Genomic DNA, 22,541 nt, shown 5'->3' on the forward strand with positions numbered 1-22,541 from the left:
GCTGGGGTGGGAGACAGGAGGAAGGGGGCTGGCCTGCTCTGGGAGGTGGAGATGGATTTTCCACTCATGGAAGGGGAGGAAAGGGCAGAGGGTGGGGGCTTCCTTGGGAAGCTCGGGATGAGTCACCAAGAGACAGGGGACTGGAGGGTGGAGAGGATATGGAGACGGGTCATGCTGGGGGCCCATAGGGCGGTGGTGCCACAACAGTGGAAAACAGCCTGTGCAGCAGCCAGAGGAACCAGGCAGGACACTGAGAAGATACAACCAGAGGTCCCCTGAGAAGTGTTATCAAGTCTCCGAAGGGTTACCTGCAATGAAGATCTGGTGTATGTATATGATCTGGGCCTGGTGGAGGCAGGACAAGATGAAATTGACCAAGTGGAGCGTAAGGGACTCAGACTAGACAACAGGAAGGACTTGGCTTTGAGGAGCGCCAGCTTTAGATTCCAGATTAACAGTCATAGGAAGCGGCAGTGGCCAGAGCACCGAGCCTACTTCAGGAGGTATGTGCTCCATTTCCTGAATTCACAAGAGACTCAGACTGGATGATGTCCGGGGTCCTGTCCTGATCTCAAACTCTTAGAGCTCAGAGCTGTCAATGGGACTTGATTCCTGGAGTAAGGGAAGTTAGGAGGGACTCTGGGCCTCCTCCCTGCCCCTCTTACTGGGGAGTCTGTCATTCTGAAGTCAAGAAAAAAAAAGAATCCCTCACTGACCACATTGGTCCCTTAATATCTGCTCCTTGAGAGGGTCTCTTGCCACTGGACAGGCGTCAGGCTGAGCAGAAGCTCAGTGACTGTTAAATGACATAGCCCTTGGGTGCTCCTGGGAGGAGACCAAGAGAGAGATCAGGATGTGAGCCCTGTGCTCAGGGACTGCTGAGGGAGACACGTGTGCCGGGCTCAGAGGGAGGCATGGAGACAAAGAAGCATGGACATGGGTGTTGGCAGTGGCCGTGGCCCCTAGCTGATGGGCATAGCATCCTGAGTACATTTTCATGGAACGGGTGATGAAATTTGAGCTCGGAGAACCTTGTAAGGTGAAATGGTGGGGCTTGAGTGAGGGACACAAAGGCTTCTCGGATGAGGGAAGGTAGGAGGTGGTGTAGGACTTGCCTCATTGGAAATAGCCTCAGAGCAGGCTCAGATGTACGGGAGGAGAGGGCTTGAGGGAGAAGACTGGGGAAGGGGAGCAGGCAGGCCTGGAGGGTAAGAACGGGGAAATGAGCTCTAAGCCAGAGGGGTCACTATAGGAGAGGGGCTGATTGCGGGGGGGCGGGGCAGGTTGCCTGCAGTGGTGGTAGTCTGGAAGGCTCAAGCTGCTGGATGGGCTTAGAACCTTGAGCCTATGATCAGCTTAGGCATCAGAGATTTGGGCTTCCAGACCATCTGCTTTGTCTAAAGACTTTCAGCTGATGAGGAGCTAGGAGGCTCAAACGCCTTCGTCTGGGTCTTGAAGTGCACGCTCTTGCTTAGCAGGTGAGAGGGGCTGAGGTTGCACTGGACTGGGATCTAGTCTTAGAATTATTGAGGTTAGGAACCAGGCAGGCCTTCCTGATAACCCTGTGGCAGTGATAATGATGATAAACACATTGTGTTTATTACATGCCAGGCAGTGTGTTAAAATATTTCACAGACATTATTTTCTTAATCCTCACAATAATCATATAAGGTAGGTACCATTATTATACCATTTTGCAGATGGGGAGACGAAGGTTGAAGGAGGATGAGCACCAGCTTGGAAGCTGCCGAGTCACCGTCGAACTGGAGTCTGGCAGACTCCAGAGCCTTTCTCTTAATCACTAGGGTAGTCTTTCTTCTGGCAGGACCTGAATTTTCCTGAAAACTGCCTCATGAACTACCTGTGTTTGTGCAACAATAACTTTGCTTCCCGAATCTGTCTCACTGAAAGAAACTGCTCTCCTCTCCCTTCTCCATGCTCTTCCCGTGTTGAGTGTATGTTGCTTGGTTCTGTGTCTCGTCACAACAATGATTTGGAGTCTTGGATAAACCGCGTTATAGCTCTCAGGTCGCGAAAGGACCGTGTTAGAGCTCTTAGACAAATCAGTGCTACAGCTCAGAGTTACAGCTCTATTTTATTTAGAAGATAGCAAGAAAATCTATCTTCAAGGCATGAGGGCACGTCGATCCACAGATGCGAAGAGAAGAGCTCCCCAGCGTGCGGGAGAGAGCGAGCTAGCTTTGGCTCCTCTTTTTATGTTTTTCTCTCCCTGGGCCTGTCCTATGTAAATTGGGCCAGCCAGGAGTGTTGTTTGTTTTACCTGAGGTCTTCACTCTGGTCCTCGGACCTTTCTTTGTTCTATTTTCGCAGGCTTTTCCCTTCTTTGTCTTTTAGCCACCGCCACTTTGGGCTCCTTTTCCCTATTCTACCTACCTAACACTCTGATCCCCATTTTCTCCATAGACAGATCTTATCTAAGGGCAAAGACTGTGTGTGCCTGCCCCATCCTCTCCACCTGAGTCTAGCTCACAGTGGGGTAGGGCCAGGAGCTGCAGTGAATCCGTGGTGAGTGATGAGAATCTACGGTGAGCAGGGACGAAGTTAGAAGTTGAGGTATGGCAAGTACAGAGGAGGAGCTGGGGGTGAACAAGGGATTTAAAGTCCTGGCTGTGGATGCTTTCCAGGGCCTGGTCTCTCCAGGACAGGATGGCCCAGGAGCTCAGCGAGAAGGAGCTCTTAAAGATGGAGGTAGAGCAGCTGAAGAAGGAAGTGAAGAACCCAAGAGCTCCGGTGAGCCTCCTCGTTCACTCCCTGCTGCCTCTTCTCTATCCCTTTCTGGTCCTCATGGAGACGGGATGCAAAGGAAGGTGTGATGAACAGCAGGGTGGTGGGACCTTTCCAGGGCAGTAGAAAGAGTAAGAGGTGCCCCTGGAATGGGCTGGGAGGTGGGAGGAGGCAGGGTTTGATCCCACAAAAGTGCACAAGAGATAACCTCAGAGCCTGGAGGGCTTGGTGTGTCCAATTCGGTCCCTGGACTGAATATCCTGGCCAAAAATCCCTCACAGGTGAGAGTCAGGCTTTCTGGTTCTGGCCAAGGAACTCATACCCCTCTCACAGCTGCCTGTGCCTCTTGTCTTTCTCCTCTCTGGCCTCTATCCCCACCCTGCCCAGAAGCCTGTTTTGGGGGTCTGAGCAAATCATGAATCCTGAGCAAGAGAAAAGGGCTAGAACCACACTCTGCTTTCTCCCAGATTTCCAAAACAGGAAAGGAAATCAAGGATTATGTGGAGGCTGAAGCAGGAAATGACCCTCTTCTTAAAGGCATTCCTGAGGACAAGAATCCCTTCAAGGAAAAAGGCGGTTGTATGATAAGCTGATGGTGCTGGAGCCCCTCACCTTGAACGCCTGCCCCTCCTCAGCCCTCTCCCTACCAGAACCAAGTACCCTGGGATGTGCAGGGAAGCACTGGATGTTCACTCTCTCTTAGTCACAGGATGAGTAAAGAGGCCTGGCTGTACCCATTGTGAATCCATTCCCCAGTTCCACTGTGAACTCTTTCTCTCCCATTACCTCCATCACCTGCTGGCTCACTGCTGACCCCACCTGGAACTGCTCCCAGGAGAGCCTCCCTGGCTCAGGACGCAATTCCCTGAGAGCCTGGACAGTCCTTGGGAAACAGTTACTCCTCTTTAAAACTCCTATTTCCCCGTCCACTGCCTGCCTGGGAACCAGCGTTTCCATCAAGAGCTTCTGGGTTAAGGATTGGAGTTGGCGGGGGCCGGTGGGGGGGGTCTTTTGCCCCCACCTCATGTCTGGTCCTATGGAACTCCTCTCAGTCATTTAGATAACCCGAGATTGGCCTGGTGACAAAAAGAGCTTGTAAAGTCATGATGTCATGATTTATTGAATATTACTGAATGTCTGTTCCATGTTGGGCTAGAATAGAAGAGCAAGGAAAATTCAAGTGGCTCTTATTGTCATGGAATCTAGCAGAGAAGACACGAAACAGAGTTACAATTAAATCAGTAAGTGCTACAGTGGCAAAGAGGGAGTCGAGGCTGGTGTAGGAACACACAGCAGAGGGACATTCAGGGCAATGAACAAGGTCAAAGTGAACTGTTGCAGACAGTTGGGAGGGGATGGTGAGGACAAAGCCAGCAGGGGTAAAACATGGGGCTGGAGAGGAAGATGAAGTCCAGTCTAAAGGACTTTGCTGTGAGCTCAGGTAAGAACTTTCTTTTTCATTCTCATTGCAACAGAGAGCTGATGAAGGTATTTAAGCAGCAGAAGGCCAGGCTTTGATTAGCATAAGGGAGGTTGGATCCTGCTTAGAGCTGAAAGACTAATTCCTAGGCCTTGTTAGCAAGAAGATTACTGTCTAAAGAAGCCACAGACAGACATTCATGATACAATGTGTTCAGTGCAATGTCAGAGAAGTCTGTGTGGAGTATGAAGGGGACATAGGAAGACTACAGAATCCAGCTGAGTGGCTGCATTGCATCCTGGGAGAGAGTAAGATAGATGGGCCCCAGGCTGAACAGTTTCTCCCCTGTGGACAGAAATTCCGTAATACCAGAAAATCCATAAATGCAGGATGATAGAGGAGGCTGGGCCCTGCCCAGATAGGAGATAAAAAACCACATATTCCTCATTCTTCAAATTAAGGAGACCTCCCAGCCTGCACATGCATAGAAAGGCTCCTTGGAGGTCGAAAGAGAAGGGACATCACCTCATAGTAAGTGATGCAACTACCCATAGGCCTCTTCACTAAAATCTACCTTGGCTAAAAGATGTCTATACACACACGGGAAGACGCTGAGATATCCCAAATACAGACTCAGAACCCGGCAAAGCAATATGACGACCAAAGGAAACCCGAAAGAAATGCCTCATAAGTGATTGAAGCTCCCACGGAGGTGTGACTCTCTCTCTGAGCCCACCATGTGTCTATCCACATGTACTGGACTCCCTCCTAATAAACACTAACTGTTTCACTACTTTCCATCTCTATGTGGAAATTCATTTTTACACAGCTGATGGGCCAGGGCCTTGTCACTGGCTGCTGGTTTCTGGTGGTCTAGTGGCCAGGATTTAGCGCTCACTGCCACTGCCTGACCTGTCTCTGGCTGGGAGCTGAAACCCTGCTTCAGGCTGCTGTAGGCCAAGGCCACCTGAGATCGAGAGGACAGGAAAGACCTCAAAAAGGAGGTGATATTTGCAGCTGAGTCCTACAGGATTAAGTTGTAAATGGGTGATATAAATCTGGCTGAAGGGACAGTATTAACAGAAGAAAAGATGAAAAGAACAAAGGTTTGAACGCAAACACTCTTCAGGTCAGAGTTGTTGGAATGTCAAGGGAAAGGCCTAGATATTTAGGATCTGCTGCTAGAGAGGTGGAGTTGCAGGTGATCAGAGGATCTTGTTTGTGATACTAAACCACCATATCTGCTGGGAGTGAATTGGTAATGTTTGCATTTAGAAGGGTTTTGACAAGGCTTTTGACAAGATTGAAAGGGCAAAGAGTAGAATCAGAGAATTAAGGAGATGATTGGGAGAAGTGGGCTAGGGCAGAGGCTGTAAGTCTAGAGGGGAAGGTGGGATGAAGGGTTCTTTGGGAAATGAAGTTTTCAGATCTTGACATCTCATTAAGTGCTGGGCGAGGGACAGGAAGTGGTCAAGGATACCACTTCCGGGGTGAGAGAGAAGGATTGAAAACAAGTATTTGCAAACAAACCTAACATAATACATTCATCTGATTCAGAGCTGCAAACTCCCTCAGCCCCTCCCCAGTGGGCCATAGCCCTGGGGCTGTTCTGCTACTGGTAAGTTCATGGGCCACTGGTCAGAATTCAAGGTCTCCCAGGGACTGTCCACTTCTTTCCCAATTCCACAGTAACCCTGCTTCACCATTCTGCAATCTCAATAATAAATGCAGCCACTCCAATACACTCCCCAAGAGCAGGAAAAGAAGAGAGGTGAGAAAGAGAAAATATTTAAATACATCTTCTAATTTTTTAAAATGAAGAAGTGTTAATATTCCAGTAAGAAGGGAAAAACAGATGGGGGCTACAGTCACATGGGTGTAGATCATTGATTATAGCCTCCTTCTTGGTTGGAGTTCTTGGTTCAGGGGGCTGACTCCAACCTTCATTCCTCAGGGCTCTGAACCCTTATTGAGGATCCAGGTAGAGCAGTGGTTTCTTCTGCTAGCCTGTGTTACCCAAAAAACCCAGTCCACCTCTTGGTCAAGCTAAAAGATGTAACTAAGCCAAAGAGCAGGAGAAGGATTTATTACTTACAGCACAGTAAAAGAGAACACCAGGGATCTTTCCCAAAACAGAAATTGGAGAATTTTTAAACTAAGGATACATGCACATTTATGAAGTATCCACAAAAATCCAAGCCTGAGTTAACTGAAGTCACAAGGGTCAGAAAATGTCAACATCATCACCTCTTAGGTTCCAGTTGATCTGGTGGTTTGAGCGCTTAAGGCTAACTTTAACAGTGAAACAGACCTGGAAATCTTTACAACTGATATATTATCTTTACTATGGTAACTTCTCTAGCCTGATAATAGTCATTTGTTGTTGCATTCTTCTGTTCCCTTGAGATATTTAATTCAGGAGACCTGTCCAAAGGCAAGCATTGTGACCAGGTTTAGATCACAAAATAGCTCAGGCCAAAAACGGCTTCTCTTATGTCAAGACAGCCATCCCTGGTTCTCTTTCTCTGGAGACTCCCTACCTATCTTATACCTTACTCAGGGCTCAGTGCCCCAGGGGTTCTCTTGATTCCACCTATGCCCTTCTGACCCCCTAAGATATGATGACAATCATAGGACATCAAGGTCAGTGATAGGCCCAACACCCTGACCCCCTTGTGTTTTCCTAGAGCCAGAGGAGCATTCAGTGGCTGAGGGCAATCCCAGCTTTCACTTGGAAGGAATCAGTATTTTGTGCCCTGGTGGCAGCATTCCTTCCTTCATATTAGGAAGTTCAGCAGAGGAGAGTTTGGTGTTCTGAGAGGGTGGGTCATTGAAGTAATCTGAGCCACCCCTCTCCAGTTCCATCCCACAGATTCCTGAGCCTTTTGGCTGAAAGGAAGCCCCTGATGGATGTTGTTACCAGTTCAGGTCAGAGCACACCCAGGAGCCCTCTTCACCACCCCTTACTCTGTGGGCCCACCAAGTGTCCCGATGATGGACACATGATGAGACCAGCAAAACCCTAGGGACCTTTGCTTCACTGAAATGGAGGAACAGGGCAGTGAAAAAGCCAAGCAGGGTGGGTCAGAGGTATAAGGACTCCAAGCAGAGATGGAATCGCTGAAATTCTGATGACCCTGAGGAGTAAAATGATGCCAGGAAAAGGGGCAGGAGGGATGCCCTTGAACTCCTGGTTTCCAGGTCAGCTAACATCAAGCTGAGTGATTCCCAAGTTTCAAATTCTCTATCACCCTTCTTCCACACTGCACATTCACCAGGGGCTCCCAGAATGGGATTCCCAGGCATCAGAAGGAGGAGAGGGGAAGTGGGGACAGATGACTAGTTCATTCCGGACTCAGCTTCTAGGACTGCCTGCAGCTTGAAATCCTGCCTAGTGGATCAGGCAGCTTCACCTCGCACCCCCCTCCCCCCACCCCCCACCCCCCCGCACTCCCCTCCCCCCACTCCCCGTCCCCCCCAAATGCTCTCTTCTGGATGTCACTCCTGCACCCCTAGGGAGTGGAGTGGGGGTGGGGTCTATCTGCTTGGCATGTTGGGGCCTCAGGCAGAGAGCAATTACCCAATCTGGACCTCAGGGCCTCTGGGAAAGTTAGTCAAAGCCCCTGCTGCCTCCTACCAGTTCCCCACCTGAACCTAAGACCTGGAGACTAGACCAGCTTTGTGGGTGTATTATTCTACCTGAGCCGTCACACAGGGCCTCCTGCTTAGGAAGGCCCTTGCTTGGTTTAACACTCTGTTGCCTCCATCTCGAAATTCTTAATTTTTGACTGCAGGTCCTACACTTTCATTGCAGGTCTTGGAGCCACAGATTACGCGTCCGGCTCTGTGTGGGGAGACAGAGGCCTCCGCCTAGTGGAGAAGGCAGGACGCTTATCCAGGAGCAAGGTTTAAAGTGGGGTTTAAAATAGTGTCAAAATGCTGCTACTCCTGGCCCTCCTCGACCAGTTCAGAGGGTTAGAAGCCAGGGGTGGGCCGGTAGTGGAGGCGACTCTGCAGTAGTGTCTCAGCGTCCCCTTGGCCCCTCTGAATTTTCTCTATCAGACCACGGAAATGGGTGAAGTGGATGACATCACCTGCAGCATCAGAGCTGAGGAAACAAACCAGAGAGGCCAAGAGAGGACAGAAAGGCCTAGAAGAGCTGCAGACTGTGCCCACTCCCCCGTGCTGTGTAATCAGATGCAAATTCTTAAAGAGTCTACCTTCTACCTCCTTCACACATTGCTCTGTTTATCCCTTGGCTCCAACAGCCTCGCACAGAGCTCCCCTCACCCTGTCCCCTCCACCCCCACCCCTTGGCTGCTGTGTTTCTCTGTGGCTGTCTTGCTTACCTCCTGTAAAACCAAGCCAAGACTTGTGGTTTTAGCACCAAGGCCCGTCGTCCCACACCATAGGGTTGGGGAGGAGGGCCCTGCTTGCCCTTGGGCCTCAGCTCTCCCCACTGCTCCCCCCACCTGTCCCCAGGGCTCCATCAGTGGAGCTTTTCTTAATTTCTCCACCAGCTCATGCTGTGCTTGAGATACTGTCTGTATCCAGCTAATTCAGGTAGAGTCACACTGCTTTCCCATAATCTCTCCTTTATGGCTTAATGAATAAGTCATTCAAAATTAGGTAGTTCATGGAATCCCCTCCAGCTGTTATGAAACAGGAGGGGAGGGGTCAGGGTTCAACCTTTGAAAGAATGACATAGCCTAGGGGCACAACATAAATTAATTAGAACCAAATGGGTCCAAGATGGCAGACAAGTCAACCTGACTAGATCTTGATCCTCAGTGTACACTCATTTTAACACAGCAGGAAGCTAAAAGACACACCCAGAGGCACCATGACAGTTCCAAGGTCGACCATCAAAGACCAAAAAGCGGGCAGTGGCCGGACCCCTGGAAATCCCCGCCCCTTCCCCAAGTAACTGGAACAATTCTTCCACTCATTACCCTATGAAATTACCCAGCTCATAAAAGCTAACCACACCACATTTCAGGGCTACCGCACTCACCCTCTGCAATGGCCCACACTCTGTGAAGTGTGTTTCTCTCTGCATAAAATCCACTTCTTACCTATCACTTGGTCTCTCATTGAATTCTTTCTGCTATGAGATACAAAGAACCTGGACCTCAGTAAGTCCAGACACCAAGTGAGTGATCCTAATGAAAAAAATCACAGGTTCAAGTCCCAGGCAGGGTTTCGGCTGGATTTGAGTCCTGGCCTCCTCCGTTCGAGTGTCAGATTAGGTTTTGGCTGGGCTCAAGTGCTGGCACATGGGTTGAAGCCCCAACCTGAGATAAATGGTTTCAGTTAGGACTTTGTGCTCCCATTGCAGGGGCATGAGTTCCCTCCCTGGTAGGGGAACTAAGATCCCACGTGCCATGCGGCACAACCAAAGAAGACAAGAGAATTAGGTAGTGTAGGATTTGAGAGGTGTAAAAGGCATGCTATGAACAATCCCTCCCTCCTTTTCTCCTAGACTCCTTCCTGGAGAAACCAATGTTACCCACGTATCAGGTGTGCCCTTCGAGATCTTTTATGCATATGCAAGCCAACACATATAAACATTCTCCCCTTTTTCACACAAATGGTAGCATTTATATACTGTTCTCAGCTTTGGTCTGGATTTCCCTGTTTTTAACCTTACCTGGATGGATTTCATCTACCTTTGTGTCCACATGTACCCCCGAGCCTATAATCTTTCATTTTACTCTCATGTATTTTACATATTTATTTATTTGGCTGTGCTAGGTCTCAGCTGTGGCATGCAGGATCTTTGATCTTTAGTTGTGGCATGTGGGATCTAGTTCCCTGACCAGGGATCGAACCCAGGCCCCATGCATTGGGAGCAGGGAGTCTTAGCCACTGGACCAACAGTGAAGTCCCTCATTTTATGCTTTTAATCTTCCATTTATTAGTCAAGTTTTAAGCTCCTTGAGGGCAGGTATCAAGTCTTTCACTTTTTTGTTTTCCAGCACCTAGAACATAGTAGGTGCTCAACGAATGGGCGTGGAATAACTGTGTGGCTCTACTTTATAGGCTTATTATGGGCCAGGCATTGTGTGTTGACTACACACTATGTCATGTACAAATGAATAAACCAGATAATGAATGGACAGCCCTGGGCATCTAACAGAAGGAGTAGGCCGGCCTAGGCACAGACCTGCCTTCCCTGGAGGTCCTGAAGCTCTGCTGGTCCCTCTGCTGGTCACTCCAGGCAAGGACATCCTATAGGCAATATGTTCCAGACAGTGCTATCCTTAGGGGCCCTTCACTGGAATAAAACCAAGGGGAAGGGCTCCTTAGACTGTTGGAGAGGCGGAGAGAGTTCTCTCAGATATTGGGACTGGAAAGGGAAGGAAATGTGGGGCAGGGGGTGGGGTTGTCTCAGCAAAGCTGAGCTAGCAGGGGAAGAGGGGATGGTGGTGGGTTCAGAACCATTAGTGAGTAGTTGTGACATCAACTTAGTAGATTGTGATAAGCTTTAAAAAATAAAAACCATAGAAAATATCAGAGTGTACTTTTACATGAAATAAAGGTAAATATTGTTTCTCAAACTTCTATTTCCGCTTCGTGTATGGGTGAACTGGTTGGCAATATAAAACACCTTACTGAGGATCTTGGTAGAAACAAAAACATGGTGAAAGTCACCAGAGAAATGATGAGATAGGTCCTGGTGAGTAAGTCCTGAGTGGGTGCAAGGATTCACAGCAGAATCAGACCTTAGGGTGGAAGGCAGGGCACCTCTACTTCAGTGCAGCGTCCTCCTACACCCCTGAGTTTCCAGGCACCAAAAGCTCAAAATTTCTCAAGCCTGTTCCATTGATGGACAGCTCAGATTGTTAGAAAGTTCTTCCCATTTGCCCCTTTCTCTCCTTCTCTTTCTCTCTGCCTCTGTTACAACCAAGACTAGGAATAACTAGGCAAATGAACTGGCAACCAACAAGTGTCCTCTAAATTTTATTTTCCTTCCCATAAGAGTATTTATTCTTTTCTCAAGAGTCTGAGTTTTTATTATTCTGGTTATCTTTCTAGCAGTTATCGTTACTAAATCTATCATGGATGGGACACAGAGAAAAGGACTTTTTGCTTACAGTTTTACTAACTCTCACAGCACTGCTAGGTAAAAGCCACTGTTACTATCCTTTTACGGATGAGGCACAGAATATTGTTTCCAGCTTTATTGAGATATAATTGAAATATAACAATGTGTAAGTTCTAGGTGTACAACAGTCATGATTTTATCTATTATATACTGCCAGATGATTATCACAATAATTTTAGTTAACACATTTATCACCTCACATAGTTACAACTTCAGAGCATTTCAACTTCTTACCCAAATGCAGTCACCCAGGTAGCAGCAGGATGAAATTTATCAGTGCTTTTGTGTGATCCCTAGAATCGAAACCGATCCTCTGAATATGGTTCAGATGGCTCAGAACAGAGACAGTAGCTTTCTCCTGACTCCCTCTCTGTGGACAAACTTTGATCTCAGATTCCTTATCTATGACCAGGGCAGAAACACGTCTCTAGGCAGGGACTTTTTGACTTTTTTGTTTATTGTCTTGTTTTTTGATTTATTTCGTTGAAGCATAGTTGATTTACAATGTTAATTTCTGCTGTATAGCAAAGTGATTTAGTTACCCACATATATATGAATACATTTTTTTCCATATTCTTTTCCACTATGGTTTATCACAGGATACATTTTTTAAATGCTTTTGTTGATCTTTGGCTGTGCCTGGGCTTCATTGCTGCCCAGGCTTTTCTCTAGCTGCTGCAAGTGGGGGCTACTCTCTAGTTGCACTGTGTGGGCTTCTCATTGTGGCGGCTTCTCTTGTTGAGGTGGCCTGTGGTCTCAACAGTTGCTGTTCTGGGAGCTCTAGGGTTAAAGGCTCAGCGGCTGTGCCACACGGGCTTAGTTGCTCCACGGCATGTGGGATCTTCCCAGACCAGGGATCAAACCCGTATCTCCTGCACTGGCAGGAGGATTCTTTACCACTGAGCCACCAGGGAAGCCCCTACCACAGGATATGAATCTAGGTCCCTTGCTATACAGTAGGACCTTGCTGCTTATCTCACTTTTTGGCTTTCTAAATTGAGAAATATACCACAAGTTCAGAATAGTGCATACAACATAATGTCCATTTTAACAAAAATCTGTAAGTGAACAATTTATGTAACTTCCACCCAAGGACAAAAAATACAACAGTATTAGTACCCCTGGAAGACTGCTGGTGGCCCCCTTCCAACCACAGCCCTCTCTCTTCCCCAAAATATTCCATACCCTCACTTACATGTGAATTACTTCTTCGCTTTGCTGGATAATTTTACTATTTAAGTTTGCAGCTCTAGACAATAAAAAAGTTTTTCCTGTTTAGAAATTGTAAACAAATGGAATAATTTGATTTTCCTACCTATCTCCTTTTGTTCAACATATTTTGAAAAAATTATGCATCCATTTTGTTGCATGGAGTTGGCCATTTGTTTTGTTGCTGTGTGATATCCCATCGTGTGGCCTTACTGCAAATTATTCATCCATTCTACTGTAGGTGGACATTTGAGTTCCAATTTTGGCTATTATGTTGACAAAAACACTTTTACACGTCTCTTAGTGCACAGAAGCAAACATTTCTGTGGCTATATGTTGCTGTTGTTCAGTCACTAAGTGGTGTATGACTCTTTGTTACCCCATGGACTGCAGCTAGACTTCCATGTCCTTCACTATCTCCTGGAGTTTGCTCAAACTCATGTCCACTGAGTTGATGATACCATCCAACCATCTCATCCTCTGTTGTCCCAACCCCTTCTCCTCCTGTCCTCAATCTTTCCTGGCATCAGGGTCTTTTCCAATGATTTGGCTCTTCGCATCAGGTGGCCAAAGTATTGGAGCTTCAGCTCCAGCATCAGTCCTTCCAATGAACCCCTGAAGGGTTGATTTCCTTTAGTATTGACTGGTTTGATTTCTCTGCTATCCAAGGGACTCTCAAGAGTCTTCTCCAGCACCACGATTTGAAAGCATCAATTCTTCCATGTTCAGCCTTCTTTACAGTCCAACTCTCACATCCATACATGACTACAGGAAAAACCATAGCTTTGACTATACAGATCTTTGGAAGCAAAGTGATGTCTGCATTTTAAAATGCTGTCTTGGAGTGAATACACTGTCTAGGGCTTCCCTGGTGGCAGAGATGGTAAAGAATCCACCTGCAATTTGGGAGACCTGGGCTCAATGCCTGGGTTGGAAAGATCCCCTGGAGAAGGGAACGGCTCCCCATTCTGTGTTCTTGCCTGGAGAATTCCATGAACAGGAGACCCTGCAAGGTTAGAGTCCATGGGGTCACAAAGAGTTGGACACGACTGAGAGACCTTCACTTTTTTCAGGAGTAGAATTGGGCTTCCCAGGTGGCACTAATGCTAAAGAACTTGCCTGCCAATGCAGGAGATGTAAGAGACTCAGGTTTGATTCCTGGGTTGGGAAGATCCCCTGGAGTAACACACACCAGCATCCTTACCGGAAGAATCCCACGGACTGAGGAGTCCCCTGAGGTGGCTACAGTCCATAGGGTCACAAACAATCAGACACGACTGAAGCTACTTAACACACACACAAGTAAAACTGTAAGATTATAGGGTAGGATACCTTCAACTTCTCACCAACTTACACTCCTCTGAGAATTCACAGTATTCCATAATCTCGGTAGCATTCAGCACGTGCTGTATGTTTAGTCGCTCAGTCAAGTCCAACTTCAGGCAAGAATACTGGAGTGGGTTGCCATAGCCCTCCTCCAGGGCATCTTCCCAATCCAGTGATTGAACTCTGGTCTCCCCCATTGCAGGCAGTGGATTCTTTGCCATCTGAGCCACCAGGGAAACCCAACATTCAGCATTGCCAATCTGGTAAGTGTGTAATAGTATCTCACTGGGCTTTTAATTTGCATTTTCTTGATGATTGATGTGTTGCATCTTCTCATGTATTGGTTATTTTGGATTTCCTTTTTTTTTTTTAATGAAGTGCCAGTTCAAGTCTTTTGTAATTTTCCATTAGGGTTTTTTTTTTTTTTCTTATTGAGTTTTAGGAGTTTTTAATATACTCTAGATACAAATTGTCAGTTATGCATTACAAATATATTTTCCTTTTCTATGGCTTAATTTTTCACTTCCATATTGGGGTCTTTGGATAAGAACATAGAATATCATATTACTATGGTGATACATATCAAGCTTTTAGAATCTTTTGTGTCTTAAGAAGACTTTCTCTGCCCTGAGGTCATGAAGGCATTCTCCTGCGTTGTATTCCAAAACTTTATCGCTTTTTCACATTAAAGTCTATAATTCATCTAGAATGTATCGCTGTGTTATTGTAAACTGGGAGGAATTTGATTTCATATTTTTCCATATGGACACTCAATGATCCCAGAATAATTTAATGAAAAAAAGGCCCCTTTCCCACTGCTCTGTTGTACTATATTTATCATAAATCACTGTCCAAGTATGTGTGCGCCTGAATCCGGCCTCTCTATTCTGTTCGACTCGTATGCTTTCTCTGCCCTAGTACCACACTGTCTTAATTCCTACAGCTTAAGAGTTGATAATAAACTTTAATATTTGATAGTGCAGGTCCTCCCACATCTCATGCCTAGGTATTTTTGAAGCTGGGATCGCCCATACACACAAATCCATTCCAATGTTTAAGCAGTGTGTGCGGCGGGTTGGGGAGGAAGGGTGCTCAGGATGAGAGAAAGGAAGAGCAGAGCGAGTATTCTGTTTCCATGGCATTCTCCCAAGGCGCGCGACCACATAATCACAGTGCCAGCCACCCCGTAGGGAGATCACAAATGCGTCAGCGGGCTCCCTCGTCACTTATTCCCGAGAGACAGACAGCTCTTAAAACCCAGATACCAAGCCAGAAGACAACACTCCATTCCCTTCTCTTCGCGGCTATCTCAGAGGTACAACCTTTCCTGCAAATCACGTGCGCGTGCTCGGCACCCAAATACCGACCCTGGGAAAATTCGCCGAAAAAGATTCGCTCAGCCTTGTGGGTGAATCCCACGGTGATCCCTAGCGTCTGCTTGGGAGAAACAGCCCGTCGATACGACGAGAAAGCGCTAGCAGATAGCCTGACCGGCCGAAACGGACTGAAGAACGAATTCCTTGACAGGGATTTTTTTTTTTTTTTTTCGACTGAAAGACACAAACAACCTCGAAGTCTGCTCCCCGTGTGGCGGACAATCCAGACAGACAGATTTCAGTATCGGACCGGCTTCCGGGCGGAGCGATCCCCAAACGCCAGTTATTCCCTCGCCCTCGGCTCGCTCGGGCCACTTAGTTCCCAGCTACCGAGCAGAATGTTTGGCACGTTAGCCAATGGGAAGAAGGATTCCAGGCAGCTTGCGCGGGCAGGGGGCGTCTCCCAGCCCCGAAGCCTGCTGCGGTTCCCCGCCGGAAGCAGGATGCTGGAGACCCTCCGGGCGCCGTTGGCAGTCCCTGTGAGCTAAAGTCCCGCTCCGAGTCCCACAGACGCGCTTACTTTTCCGCCCGGGCTCTTGCGCATGCGTGCGGCAACCTTCTGGCCGACCCTGAAATGGAAGCATCTTGAGAAAGACCGAGGGAGCCTAAACCACGGTCCGACAGGTCACTGGGGAGAAGCCACAGCACGAGATAGGCACTACCGCCGGAGGCCTCCAAAATAGGAATTAAAGAACCAAAAGGCTTAGAGAGGTCCCACCGAGATTTGAACTCGGATCGCTGGATTCAAAGTCCAGAGTGCTAACCATTACACCATGGGACCTGCTGGCTGCTTTAGGCGGCCGGGAGTCTTCTCAAGCCACATAGCGGGCGCGTGAGGCTGCCTTTAGAAAGCAGCAGTAGATGCCTAGTGTCCGCCGGCGCTGAACTGTGGGCTCTCGGCCCCGAGCCGCAGGAGCGGGCCGAAGCGGAGCGGCGAGGGCTTCTGCATCCCCGGCGTCCCATACATTCCCGGTCCCGGGGTGTCATTTCTTGTCGCCTCTCTCTCTGCTGTCCCCCAGGGGTCCTCACCGGGTTTGGGGAAGCACGGAGTGCGGCAGGCTGGCGGGATCGGTCTTAGCAATGCTGGACCAGAGAGGGCCGGCCCTGACCTCCAGCTCACGAGCAGGAGGCTCGGCGCTCCCACCCTGGGCTTCTTATTGTTTATTTATTTACACAAAGGGTGCTCTAGAGAGGTTATCTTGGCGGAGCCGGGAGGGAAGCCGACTGGCGCGTGGGGCGAATGCGGTTCAAGGCCCTGGTGCCCCGAGCGCGAATCGCGGCCAGGAAGTGCGCCCCACCTGATTCCTTGGCGTTCCACGTGGCTAGAGCGCCAAGAAATTAGCCCAGAACGTCTCACTTCCATTTCCCTCTCCTGCTACTTGGTGGCTGGTTCCTTCTAACAAAATTAGAAGCAGATCAGTGAAAGACTGTCGATTTTGGACTTTCTCATAAGTTTTAGTTAAGGTGTAAATGGATAATGTCTCTTAAGGTCGATCTGGGGACAGATAATTTTATAGGCCATTTGCTTAGCAGTTTCACTTTTGGAACTTTATCCTTAGGGACTACTAGGATGAGTGCCAGTTGGTCAAGAATGTTCTCAGCTGTGTGGTTTATAATAGTAAAGAATAAAAATAAATGTCCATCGTGTGAAAATTGATTAAATAAATATTGACAATATCTATACAATACATACTGTACAAGAATTTAGGGGAAAAATTATTGTATTGGCATGGAAAGATACACTGTCCTAAACAAACCAAAACAAAAATCTACTTACCAATTAGTGTGTATAATAAAATCTCACTTCCACACAAACAGAAGAGCTGAATGCATACAATGCAATGAGTATTTTCCCTGGGCCCTACGATTTCTTGAGGGATTCAACGCTGGATGGGACTGGGTGACTGCAGAGCTGTGCGACATACTCTCTCTCCAGGCTCTTGGCTGCCAGAGTGAAAGTATGTGTCCTTACCCTAGTCACTTGGACTTAGAATCCAGAAGCAGGAACATTTTAGAACTTAGCTGGCTGCTGGTGGTGGCTGTGACGCCGAGTCCCAGAGGCAGTGATGGCAGCCATGCCATGTCCACTGGCAGCAGAGGCGGCATCCTTAGTAGATTGTGCAGGATCCTGACCTTGGCAGGTTCCTGGTTGCCTAGTTTCCCTTCATTCTTGCCCATCTTTCTGAGTTTGCTTTCCCTCTGCTGTTATGAACTATGTAAGATCCTCCTAATAAGCCCCTTTTCTATGTAAGGTACCTAGCGTCCTTTTCTGTTACATATAGTGAAGAACCTGCTTAGTCCAAATCCAAAAAGGTCTGTTGATGACAGTTATCTCCTGGGAATAAATTTATGAAGGCCTTTTCTTTTCTTTGTTTTGGTATATAACTCTTGTATATTGTTAGAAGAAACATTAACGATTTTCCTTTTTGAAGAAATAACCAAATTCCCTTTGAGTTTCTATGGTGAGATAAGGATATCCCTCTCTTGAGGCTGGAATGACATAAAAATATCAACTTGACTTAACAGCAAATGACTTGGGCAGCTCTGGACCTCAGCCTTCCCTTTCTAGTTTCTTCTTGAAAGGGTTCATACAGGCTAAAGTGTATTGCAAGTAATTTTTCAAAAGCTACTGCAGAAACTACTAAAGGGTGATGATTATATCCTTGGAAAATATACGCATAGTTCCCTCTCCAGTGTGAAGGAGGATTGACTGCCTTCCTATTCCCACTTCTCCCTGCTCTACTCCCTAGTTCTTCCTTTGCAGTTCCCCCCGCCTTCTTTCTCAGCTTGAACAAAAGCTTACTTTCTCATTCCCCAGGAGATGTAAAAGAATCACCTCGCTTACAACTTTTGTCACGACTCATTGGAATCATAAGAAATTTTGTTCTGTGTCTTGGTCTCTCCTATCTTCCCTCCCTCTCCTCCTTGGTCGGGCTATGAATTCCTTGGGACTTGCTTATCTTTGAGTGTGGCTAGTGCCTTAACAGGCATGTTCCCTGAACCCCATTAGAGGGCACAGGGGAACTTAGGAGGAAGAAATGACAATCGAGTTTTGTGTTCAGAGACCCTTTAGCATCACACATATATACACACTATATATAGATATATTTAATATATCTATTATACACTTAAAAAATATATATGTATGATAACAGAGACAACATGTAATCTCCCTGCCCCAGTATAATTCATGTCATCTTTGAGGATGGACTCTCAGGTGGCTCCTGAGCTAGGGGAGTTCAGGGCTCTGTCGGAGGTGGGGTTAGCGTAGCTTCAGCTGTGGCACCTGTGACTGAGGGCAGACTGTACCCCAGAAAGTACAATGAGGCCAGGGTTTAAGAAAACAGGGGTGAAGTCCAGGATTAGGAACTTTAAAGATGTTCTCCCACTTCTTATGAGCCTGTAAATGAACAGACCATGGAGTAGGGACGATAATGCTTTGAGTAGTCAAGGTGGAAAGTATTCATATTCACTCAAGGCTGTGTTCAGTCCGTTTCCTGACCATGTTAGGATGCTCACAGTTAACTGGGATAGAATGAGCCTGGCTCTTTTCTCTGGCCACCCAGGATAGGTGAGATCTGCCACAAGTCACTGTCTTGCCTTGCGAACCCTGATTATGCCGGGGAAGCCACCAGTGTCGACTTGTGCAGGGTGACATGCCCTGAGTCTCCACTAGCCACATCCCAACCCGTACTGTCCAGCCTCCTGCTCTGAGCCTGGCATTCCCCAGGCTCTGATGAGGAAATCTGAGCTATTTCATTCGTTTTGGCTGCCCTGGGTCTTCACTGCTGCATGTTGGCTTTCTCTAGTTGCAGCAAGTGGGGGCTGCTCTAGTTGTGGTGTGCGGACTTCTTTTTGTGGTGGCTTTTGTTGCTTTAGGGCACGCGGGCTTCAGTAGTTGTGGTTCCCTGGCTCCAGAGTACAAGCGCAATAGTTGTGGTATGTGGGTTTAGTCACTCTGTGGCGTGTGGGATCTTCCCAGATCAGGGATCGAATACGTGTATCCTGCTTTGGCAGGTGGATTCTTCACCACTGAGCCACCAGGGAAGCGCTCCATCTCACTTTTAAAAAATCATTTTATTGAGATATTATTTATGTTAAGAAAAATGCACATACCTTAACTGAAGAAATCAATTATTGCTTACAAACGTATACATTTGCATGATCGCCGACTAGATCAAGATATAGGGCATTTCCACCACTCCAGAAAGTTCTCTGATCCTTTTTTCCAGTCTTTACTGAAATCACTACTCTGGTTTCTATTGCCAGAAATTAGCTGTGCCTATTATTATAGCATACATATACTGTTTTGCAGTATCTTTTGTGTCTGGCTTCCCTGGTGGCTCAGATAGTAAAGAATCTGCCTGCAACGCAGGAGACCAGGGTTCAATCCCTGGGTTGGGAAGACCCTGGAGGAGGAAATGGCAACCCACTCCAGTATTCTTGCCTGGAGAATCCTATGGACAGAGGAGCCTGGCAGGCTGCAGTCCATGGGGTCACAAAGAGTCAGAGACGACTGTGCAATTACCACTTCACTTCACTGTTGTTAAAGATTTTTTCAAGATTCATGCATGTCATTTTATATACCAGCAGTATGTTTTTCAGTGCTGAGTGTTCCATTCTATGAGTGGACCACAGTTTGTTCATTCGTTTTTCAGTTGACGGACAGTTGGGTTGTTACCAGTTTGAACCTAATGTATCTGGATCCTTTGTCAAATATTTATACTGAAGATATTTTCTTCCAGTCTATGGCTTATTTTTCTACATTCTTAATAGTGTCTTTTTGGGAATTCCCTGGTGGTCCAGTGGTTACGACTCTACCTTTTCACTGCTGAATGCATGGGTTTGATCCCTGATCGAGGAACTAAGATCCCACAAGCCACACAACCAAGGAAAAATAGTGCCTTTTGTTTAGCAGAAGGTTTTAATTTCAATCAAGTCAAAATTATTCTTTTTATTAGTACCTGTGTTCTTGCATACAGAGATCAGGGATATTTCCAAGCACATGGGATAGAGGGGCTTGTGCAGTTATACAGACTACTCAATCACATAATGAAAACTTTGATAATATCTTGGTAAAATTTAAAGAGGTTTGAGGGATATAGGTTTTATATAGCAGACTTGTCTGAAGCTGGAACAGGGAGGCTGAAGGACAGAAAGGTGGCTGAAGCATCCAAGCAAAGGATTAAGAAAAAGAGCTGTATATAGACAAGAACACTGTGAAGGTCATTAGGTGTAGGTTTGAGCAGAAAAACTGGGGTAGACAGCAGTGACTTCCTTGGAAGCTGATCCTGAAATTGTTGCTGGGGTCTGGAACACAGACTATGGGCCTAGCAAGACTGTAGGATATCAATAATGGCAAATGGTATGAAAAAAACAGGATGTTGGCATGTGTTTGTGATTTTCATGCCGTCTTCATGATGGTCCTATGGAGACAGAGGAGTTTTAGGCTGAGGCAGCCTGTCTTAAAGCAGGTGTACTATGGCTTTGCTAAGAGTCGCTTGAAATCCAAGTTTACTGGATGTCCTATAATGTGGAGCCTTCAGGACTAGAAAAACTGAAATCTCCCACCCAAGAGAAAGCACAGCAGAGACAGAAGACTTAGCAGCAGACCAACTGGAGCAAAAGCCTAGCCTAACACATTGCAATCCTTTAAACATTTTCTACCCATGAAGAGGAAAGACCTGGGGGCAAAGAGATTATAGACGGTCTGTCTTGTACCTTTCAGTTCAGTTCAGTTCAGTCTCTCAGTTCTGCCTGACTTTTTGTGACCCCATGAATTGCAGCACGCCAGGCCTCCCGGAGTTCACAACTCCCGGAGTTCACTCAAACTCATGTCCATCGAGTCAGTGATGCCATCCAGCCATCTCATCCTCTGTCATCCCCTTCTCCTCATGCCCCCAATTCCTCCCAGCATCAGAGTCTTTTCCAATGAGTCAACTCTTCGCATGAGGTGGCCAAAGTACTGGAGTTTCAGCTTTAGCATCATTCCTTCCAAAGAACACCCAGGACTGATCTCCTTTAGAATGGACTGCTTGGATCTCCTTGCAGTCCAAGGGACTCTCAAGAGTCTTCTCCAACACCACAGTTCAAAAGCATCAATTCTTTGGCGCTCAGCTTTCTTCACAGTCCAACTCTCACATCCATACAGGACCACTGGAAAAACCATAGCCTTGACTAGACGGACCTTTGTTGGCAAAGTAATGTCTTTGCTTTTGAATATGCTATCTAGGTTGGTCATAACTTTCATTTCACGGAGTAAGGATCTTTTAATTTCATGGCTGCAATCACCATCTGCAGTGATTTTGGAGCCCCCCAAATTAAAGTCTGACACTGTTTCCACTGTTTCCCCATCTATTTTCCATGAAGTGATAGGACCAGATGCCATGATCTTCGTTTTCTGAATGTTGAGCTTTAAGCCAACTTTTTCACTCTCCTCTTTCAGTTTCATCAAGAGGCTTTTTAGTTCCTCTTCACTTTCTGCCATAAGGGGGGTGTCATCTGCATATCTGAGGTTATTGATATTTCTCCCAGCAATCTTGATTCCAGCTTGTGCTTCTTCCAGTCCAGCGTTTCTCATGATGTACTCTGCATAGAAGTTAAATAAGCAGGGTGACAATATACAGCCTTGCCGTACTCCTTTTCCTTTTTGGAACCAGTCTGTTGTCCCATGTCCAGTTCTAACTGTTGCTTCCTGACCTGCATACAGATTTCTCAAGAGGCAGGTCAGGTGGTCTGGTATTCCCATCTCTTTCAGAATTTTCCACAGTTTCTTGTGATCCACACAGTCAAAGGCTTTGGCATAGTCAATTAGATGACTGTAACTTAGATGACAGCATCACGGCAAAGGCCAGGTGTGGAGACCTGTGGTTACCAGAATGGATTTCCTAGTCTCCAAGACTATGTTTAGACAAGATGTCTGGACTGAAATAAAAGAAAGGAATTGCCAATGAGATCTCATTGGCAATCAAGTTTCCTTTAAAATCTGATGGATAACAGCTAGTGTGTTTTAACTCCTGTGGCCAATCCTGGGCTTGTGAACAGCACTAGCAGGAAGTAGGCAGTTATGGTTGTGGAGGCCTCAGAAAGGTCACCCTGCCCAATGCTCAATCAGATGGGGAACAGGAAGGTAATGGACACGGTGGCTCCTCTTAGAAGAACATGGATTGTCCTGGGTGGTGCTAGATGGGCTAAGCAAGGCGCCCCCTCCACTGCCAGGGCTGGGAATCCCTAGCGCCTGTTCCTATCAGTGACAGGAAACCTGTGGTCTGCTCCACCTCCGGGCTTCAAACTGTGTATGAGACAGTTTAAGACAGTTTGGGTCAAGTTTCTGGTACATGCAGACAAATGCATTCCC

General features: G+C 47.0%; 1 protein-coding gene and 1 non-coding gene across 3 annotated transcripts; one reads left to right on the top strand and one right to left on the bottom strand.

Moving 5' to 3' along the window:
• GNGT2 (G protein subunit gamma transducin 2) lies at positions 122 to 4,963 on the top strand. 2 transcript variants are annotated; one of them, XM_005693694.3, is made up of 3 exons: positions 122 to 503; positions 2,646 to 2,751; positions 3,213 to 4,963. In XM_005693694.3, exons 2-3 carry the CDS (start codon positions 2,668 to 2,670, stop codon positions 3,336 to 3,338), a joined length of 210 nt encoding a protein of 69 aa, XP_005693751.1. In that variant the 5' UTR covers positions 122 to 503; positions 2,646 to 2,667; the 3' UTR covers positions 3,339 to 4,963. The 2 variants fall into 2 exon arrangements, with proteins under 2 accessions (XP_005693751.1, XP_005693750.1); XM_005693693.3 differs by having other exon boundaries at positions 122 to 326; positions 3,213 to 4,958.
• TRNAQ-UUG lies at positions 15,894 to 15,965 on the bottom strand. The gene has a single exon. It is a non-coding gene; the product is annotated as a tRNA-Gln (tRNA).

The sequence above is a fragment of the Capra hircus genome, chromosome 19 (assembly GCF_001704415.2).
Source record: "Capra hircus breed San Clemente chromosome 19, ASM170441v1, whole genome shotgun sequence".
Classification (NCBI taxonomy): domain Eukaryota; kingdom Metazoa; phylum Chordata; class Mammalia; order Artiodactyla; family Bovidae; genus Capra; species Capra hircus.